The sequence below is a fragment of the Etheostoma spectabile genome, chromosome 8 (assembly GCF_008692095.1).
Source record: "Etheostoma spectabile isolate EspeVRDwgs_2016 chromosome 8, UIUC_Espe_1.0, whole genome shotgun sequence".
In the NCBI taxonomy this organism is placed as follows: domain Eukaryota; kingdom Metazoa; phylum Chordata; class Actinopteri; order Perciformes; family Percidae; genus Etheostoma; species Etheostoma spectabile.
In genome coordinates, this window is record NC_045740.1 from 3,121,836 (window position 1) to 3,129,074 (window position 7,239).

General features: G+C 37.9%; 2 protein-coding genes and 1 long non-coding RNA gene across 3 annotated transcripts in view; 1 reads left to right on the plus strand and 2 right to left on the minus strand.

Annotated features, from left to right (window-relative positions):
- Nucleotides 1–5,774, plus strand: part of mov10l1 (Mov10 like RNA helicase 1) — a gene marked incomplete at its 5' end in the record, with an annotated part of 21,383 nt that extends 15,609 nt beyond the window's left edge. Inside the window, 1 exon segment of the transcript XR_004333067.1 lies at nucleotides 5,764–5,774.
- LOC116694110 (uncharacterized) lies at nucleotides 1,946–3,833 on the minus strand. The gene is made up of 2 exons (XR_004333070.1): nucleotides 3,150–3,833; nucleotides 1,946–2,452 (listed from the first exon to the last, which is right to left on the minus strand). It is a non-coding gene; the product is annotated as an uncharacterized LOC116694110 (long non-coding RNA).
- Nucleotides 3,894–6,123, minus strand: LOC116694101 (putative protein TPRXL; the record flags this gene model as incomplete). Its single annotated transcript, XM_032523583.1, is given in 2 exon segments — nucleotides 3,894–4,731; nucleotides 5,847–6,123. Coding segments are annotated over 2 exon segments (908 nt in total), but the record flags the coding sequence as incomplete, so codon positions are not given.
- Between the last annotated feature and the right edge of the window lie 1,116 nt (nucleotides 6,124–7,239).

Below are 7,239 nucleotides of genomic sequence, written 5' to 3' on the forward strand. Positions count from 1 at the left end.
GCTCAGACAAGCTGCCCCCCCCCCACCCCCCCCTTTCCTTACCAAACAAGACTGTCTTTGATGTATGACTCAGGTGTTTGTTCTGATGTCCCACCCTGCCAATGGAGACTGTACTGTAGAGGGAAGGATTTTAGATGATGGCTTCAGTATCTACAAACCGGTTTCTTGGCTGGATATTGGAGCAGGAAGACTTGAGTTGACAGGGTCTTTTTGTGATATGTTTGAAGTAGGTCTATTGACACCACTGTAGTAACTGACTTTCAAATTAGTTTTGTTTAAATGTGGAATCACTACCTGTGGACCCAACATCCCCACATCCCAGATAAATGACCATAGCGTGCTGATGTGGTAGCGAGAGCTTTTTATAATTAACCATCAATAGAGCAGCACCACGATTTCTCTCTAGATGATGGCACTACTATGTATGCTCTTTTGTCTCTACTTAATGTTTAACAAAAAAAAACCTGAGCTGTAATGGTAAATGATAGTGTCTTGTTTACATATTGCTAAATCGTCACAGTAATGTTACTGCAGATGTGACACAGAAAGCTATTTTGCTGAATATAAATAGATTTGAGCAGGATGTCTTGCACTAGCAAAGACAATTCCTGACTGCACCTGTAGACAGAAGCATCAACAAGTCAGGTTTTGGTTCAGTGTATATATAGCAAGATAATTATGAAAGCTCATTGTCATGCTTAGGATATCACATATTAAAACGGAGGTGTACTGTATATGACGGCAATAAATTATTTTTTAGGGTGGATTTCCACTTAACTTCTGGTAGTGCTGAATCAGTACAAAAACTATGAAGAGTAATTTTTGTATTGTACAATGTTGTGATTTTAAATATTGAATTGGTTGGATAGTTAGCCCATCATGTGTTTCATATGGAGTCAGAGCAGAATGTTGTGCACTAGCAAAGAAGCCAATGCCTAAATTCAGTGAATATGTTGACTTTGAACCTGTAAAAATAGTTATGTCTTGGTTTAGTGTGTATAGCGAGACACATTAGTTATGCTATCTATCTTAGAGGTGAGATATGTTTGACAGACAGTTGCCCAACCATTTAGCTCATACTCCTATTACCCTGTTGTCACAGCTGTTGTTCTCCTAGCAGTGCTATTTCATTCTTTCTGCATTATTTTTTGTTATCTTCCATAGAGTTATATGGCCAAGTGTCAACTGTAAGGAAATTTAATAGAATTGTTAAATGTTTTTTTGTTTGAGTTTTAACAATTTTTTTAATTCATTTGAAATCATTGAAATCATCCAATTCAGTTTAATTAAAGATTTCACTTACTTAATTTTTATGATTAATATTTAAAAAGGACTTATGTATTTATTTAACAGTGACCCTTCCTTTAAGAGCTTTTCTTTCTGTCTAGGTTTGATAATATTCATGACTAGAAAGGCTTTCTTGTTTTCTTTACAACTGGATCAGTGAAGCATCATCTCTCTCCTGTACTGCATGCAAGTCGAGACACTTCAGTTTCTATCTTGAGAATGTTTAAAGAACTCAACCAGACACTGAACCAGCGCAGCAGAAAACCTAAAAGTCCCATTATGGTGAAAATGGGTTTACATGGGATTTTATGTGATTAAAAAAAGAACCTACCATCTGGGGAAATGATTTTGCCTGATTGCAGAAATCTTTAGTCTTGACTGACATAATTTTAAGACCATGGGATTATGTCTGATATTAAAAATACATTTAATGTTTGTACTTTAATAAACTGTACATTTGTCAAAGATTCTTTAGCTTAGATTGTTTGTATCTAGCGTTGCCTATTTAATTATATCAGTATGTAACATGAGTATTGTAATACTTAATGCTTACCAAATTAGTCAAAATAACATTATTTAACTATTGTTATAACACAGTTAAAGGTTATATCTGTAAAATTAATGCCTTTGAGTAAAATGGAAACTAGAACACACTAAATCATCATTTGCACAATAATTTATTCCAGTCACACATTGTCAGATTTGTGAATGATAAATACAAGTATATAATATTGTGTATACATAATTACAAATATTTAGAAGGTTTGTCTTACACTTGGTATTGCATTGCACTATTCAGAGATAAACAGTTTACATATTGTACAAACTAATTACTTTAAGATTTTTTTTATTCAGTCTCAAGTGTCTGTGGTGCCAGCTTCCTGTGTATGTGAGGAGCATCCCGGACCCACAGAAGAAGAAGCAGACGATAACAACGTCGTCTGTGCTGGTCGGGCTGGGGCGGTAATCATCCTCTTGGCAGGTGAAGGTGGTGTTGGTGGGGGTCGGGGTGGAACTGTCCTCACTGGGTCTTCAGACAGGGCTTGGTGCCTGGGAGCAGGTAGAGTACTGAGAGTGGGTCAGCGGTCTGCCTGGGGTGACTGGTTGGTTGACGTCTACTCTCAGCTGTCCAGGGTGTGCCAAAAACACAGAGAGGAGTCCTGTCCTGTGAAACAGAAAAACAAGTGAATAATGTTGAATACACCTGTACAATCTTTGTATTGTTGCTAGCTCTTGGTCTAAAATAATGGCATGATAATTTAAACAATGGAATAATGATATATATAATATATTATAACAACCTTCTTAAAAAGAGGCTTCAACAGCTTCAATGTCATTACCACCTCATTCCATAAAACTGTACAACAATTCCCAGCTGTGTGGGAGATAACTATCTCATTGCCTCACACATTACAATATTGCACTATTATGCTACTTGTCACTTCATATTTAATATCTAACATTATACTGTACATATTTTATTTTATGATATATTTTTGTATGTAGGTTGTTTGTTTTATTCTACACTTGTATATACATTATTTTTCATTCATCTAAGTATAATGTTTAGTAATTGTTCTGGCATTGTATTCTTTTCTGTCTTATTTTATTGTATTATTTTTTCATGTTATTTATTATTTATTGTATATTTATTGTATTTCTGTTTGTGTTTGAGTGAGTATGTACTGTATGTCTTTGGTAACTTGTTACTTGCTGCTTGTAAAAGAGTAATTTCCCAATTTGGGATTAATAAAGTCCATCTATCTAATATCAATCTAATATTCAGGAAGGTTACTTTAGGAAATGTAATCCACGTGTGTAAAGTGAACTTATCACCACTTCATGTCACTACTGGTACTTACTTAGCCGACTGAAAGAAAGGCGGCCGCCGCTCTCCTGCTGGTCCTGTGGTCATCCATCATTCTCATCTGGTCCGGAGTAAACACGTCTTCTCTGTCGTCAAGGAGATCCTGAATCTTGAATCTAATAGAATATGAAAAGAAGATAATTAGCTGGGGACTTATTAATGTTAGTAATTATTATTTTTTTGCATAGTTAATGCTGTCATTTTTAACTTACCTCTTGTATAGGCATCTACAGCTTAGTTTAAAAATGAAAGAACAAGTACTCCTGGATAAGACTCTGTCTGTCTGTCTGTCTGTCTGTCTGTCCTGTCTGTCTGTCTGTCTGTCTGTCTGTCTGTCTGTCTGTCTGTCTGTCTGTCTGTCTGTCTGTGTGGTGTGTGTGTGTGTGTGTGTGTGTGTGTGTTGTGTGTGTGTGTGTGTGTGTGTGTGGTGTGTGTGTGTGTGTGTGTGTGTGTGTGTGTGTGTGTGTGTGTGATTTCCAATCCTGTAGCAAACCACCCAAACTCTGACCTATCAAGAGTCACTGTCTTCGTTCCTCTCGGTAATCAAAAGGCCCATGCAGTATTTCCTGAATGGGAAGGGCTGACTCCCGTAGCTGTCTCCCCTGCTCCTGTAGGAGCCGAGCCTGAAGGTGGAGGGCTGACTCCCTGTAGCTGTCTCCCCTCCTGTAGGAGCCGAGGCCTGAAGTGGAGGGGGCTGACTCCCTGTAGCTGTCTTCCCTGCTCCTGATGCGAGACCGGAGTCGATGCCGCTGACTCATCATGGCTGTCCTCACAATTCCACTTCTGCTTTTTCATACTTACCTGCAGCGTGTCACTCTCTTCCCTGCTTCTCTTTGTGGAGGAACCAAGGCCTGAGGTTGAAGGAGCAGACTCTTTTGACCTTTGAGAGGCTGAGGGTAGACCATCTTCAGCAGGGGGGGCTGACTCCCTGTGGCTGTCTTCCCTGCTCCTGTAGGAACTGAGGCCTGAAGTTGAGGGAGCTGACTCGTCATGGATGTCCTCACAATTCCACTTCTGCTTTTTCATACTTACCTGCAGCGTGTCGCTCTCTTCCCTGCTTCTCTTTGTGGAGGACCCAAGGCCTGAGGTTGAAGGAGCAGACTTTTTTGACCTTTGAGAGGCTGGAATCTCCTGATGTTGAACATCAAAAGAGCGGGGCCAGAAAAAAGCAGGGGGAGACACATGTTCCCATCTCTGCCAAAAGCCTGGAGCTGGGAACTGCTGGGTGAGAGGGGAGCAAGGTCGGATGTTGCCATCATCATCCTCTTCAACATCCTCTTCAACATCTTCTTCAACGTCCTCTTCATCCTCTTCATCCTCTTCCTCTTCAGACAGGGAGTCATACCCGGAATCATCGCTGAAACTGTCAGACCAGTCGTCCTCATCACCTGTGTCGTCATCCTCATCCTGGTCAGTGTCGACCAGCTGATCGTCATCTTCTTCGTCGGGGGAGAGCTCATCTTCATCTGCAACAGCAATCTCATACTCACCTCCCTCATAGTCACCTTCCTCATACTCACCTTCATCTTCAGGGAGGCCATGTTCTGCAGGACGCTCAATGAAGGGGTTTACACCACCTGAGGAGGAAATAAAATCATCAAATTATAAGAATGGCTCATAATATTAACTATACTGTATACACACTAGAGACTACCATTTTTAACAGTCAAATATTGTGCAGTTTTGCCTCCTGATTTTTTTTAACACGGGGACATAAGCAGCATTCATGTAAGACTTACAGATAACCATGATTTACTCTTCTTGGTCACTTGGAAAAACGTAACTGTTGATAAGTTGATCTTGGAAACATTTTTGACTTGATATTACAAGTATTTTAAGATGTGAGGTGTAAGTGTTTAACTCATACTATAGCTGTTAAAAAATCTATCAAAATTGTCTGGAAACTAAACGTAGCTGTTGTTATGTCTATTCTTTAGAGCTGCTGTACAGAGAACACATAACGTAATAACAGCAACAACAACAGTCATTTTAATTATAATAATACAAACAGTAACCTAATCATAATTAATGATAAACTGTACATGAACAACTGTAAAGGAGGAGATCGATACGTGATTTTACGCACGAAGAATAATTTACACAAACGATCCCGGTGGAGAATGATCAATCTTAACATTTATCTGAAAATAAGTTCATGTAAAAATTAGAAATTAGAAGGACTAATGTATACTTCATACGTCATCAACCAAAAACAACTGGTTTCCATCCTCACTAACGTTCGCTCCAATCCATCGTTTCCATGGTGCACAACTAAAACATAGTTTTGGCATTTTATAAAATTTGGTTGGGTCGCCGACTATTTTGTTGTAGCTAGCTAGCTAACTTTTGGAAGATTTGATGCCCTCAAACCAAAATATCAATGTTTTCAAATACCTACACTAGTTATTAATGCATTCCACACATGTCCCGGGATATTTACCACATTCTGTTCAGCAAATAATAATTTTACACGGAGAAATCGTCGAGTAAAGGACTGTTTTCACCGAATATGTTTTCCCAACAGGCCTTTAGCTAGCTAACTGTTCACCTTTAGCTAACGCTAAATTCTAAAAAGTTGCATTAATTAGGATAACTGCTAATAAAAGTAGTTTTTTTCTCCAAGAAATAGCCTAGATGAAATAATCAGACATAAATACAATAAAATAACATAAAAATCTAAAAGTTGTCTTACCTCCACGGATGTCCAACTGGGCGACTGCCATCATTAGCAGCCGTTCCTCAGGTAGACGACAGAAGGCCATGTTCAAGCTCTCCGGCTTCCAACAACAGCAGAGGGATTCAGTGGTTTTGTAGTTTTTGTTTTTTCAACAAGAACCAGTAGTTTTTCCAGTAGTTTGTCTCAAGCGGTTTAAAACTCAAAGAGTTCGCTCTCCACAAGTTAGCTTTGCAAGAAGTCCAAGACCAAGAGCAAAGTGAGAGATCCGAACGTTTCGCAGACCTTATATAACCTCGGTTGGGTCATCATTCTGTTGCCATGACATTAATTGACGCACGCACAATTATTTGAGGTAAAGCCTAAATAGAAAAGTAATCCTCTGTCAAATCACTTCCCGTGCCCACATTGAGCTTTTATAAGTGGAAAGCTTTTACAACTTAAACAGTTTTAATTTTTTAACTGTACAGAAAGTTAGCTACATGATATTTATATTTATCTAAAGATCAACAATGTGGTTTTGATATGGTAAATTAAAAAAAAGTTTTAGTTAAATAAATGCTATATATACATAAATAAATATTATATACATATATATATATATATATATATATTATATATATATATATATATATATATAATTTTCTATTTAATCTTTGCTCATCCCTGGCATGTTTTGTGTTACTTTCTTTTGCTTTCGTGTATTTTTATGTTTTTAATATGTAGCCTATGTATCTGGTTGAAAATAAGGAATGTATTATTGTTTATTTAGATAATTGTAATACTAGTTGAGTTAAAAATTGGTTTTAGTCGAGAATGACTAAGAGGTAAAGAGAGAATAGAGCGGCATCTTGTGGAGATTTGGTTAAATTACAGACAGGCTTTTAATGCATACCGGTTAACTTTATTTAGCTGCTGCACGTGATACACTTTGATATCACACAATATTACAGAACATTTATTTTAGTTATAGATCACGTTCAAACATAGGTTTCTATGTACTACTCGTCACACTTGAGTAATGCCGCAATGATGTTGAAGACATATAATACTCCCAAGTTTGAAAACTCACGTTTTACTTCTTATAAATATGAAGTAGGCTAAATAGTCTGACCTGGGTGTAAGATACACAAACATCAAAAAAAAAAAAAAATTGACATGCAAATGAAAATGTGTTCAAATTCTTGTTTTCAAATAGGCAGAAATGCCCAAAAAAATGGTAAAAGAGGTGTCTGTTATCCTACACTGTATGTACCACCGACAGTCTACATCTGAGCATCTAAGAATTGTAAGCCACAGTTTGGGCTTTGCTGCTTTATGTTACTGACTGTGTTCTCTAGTTTTTCTTGCATGGAGCAGAGCTGCTCTTCCTCTGGAGCCTGGGCCAGCCACGCTCGGATTTGATCCATGA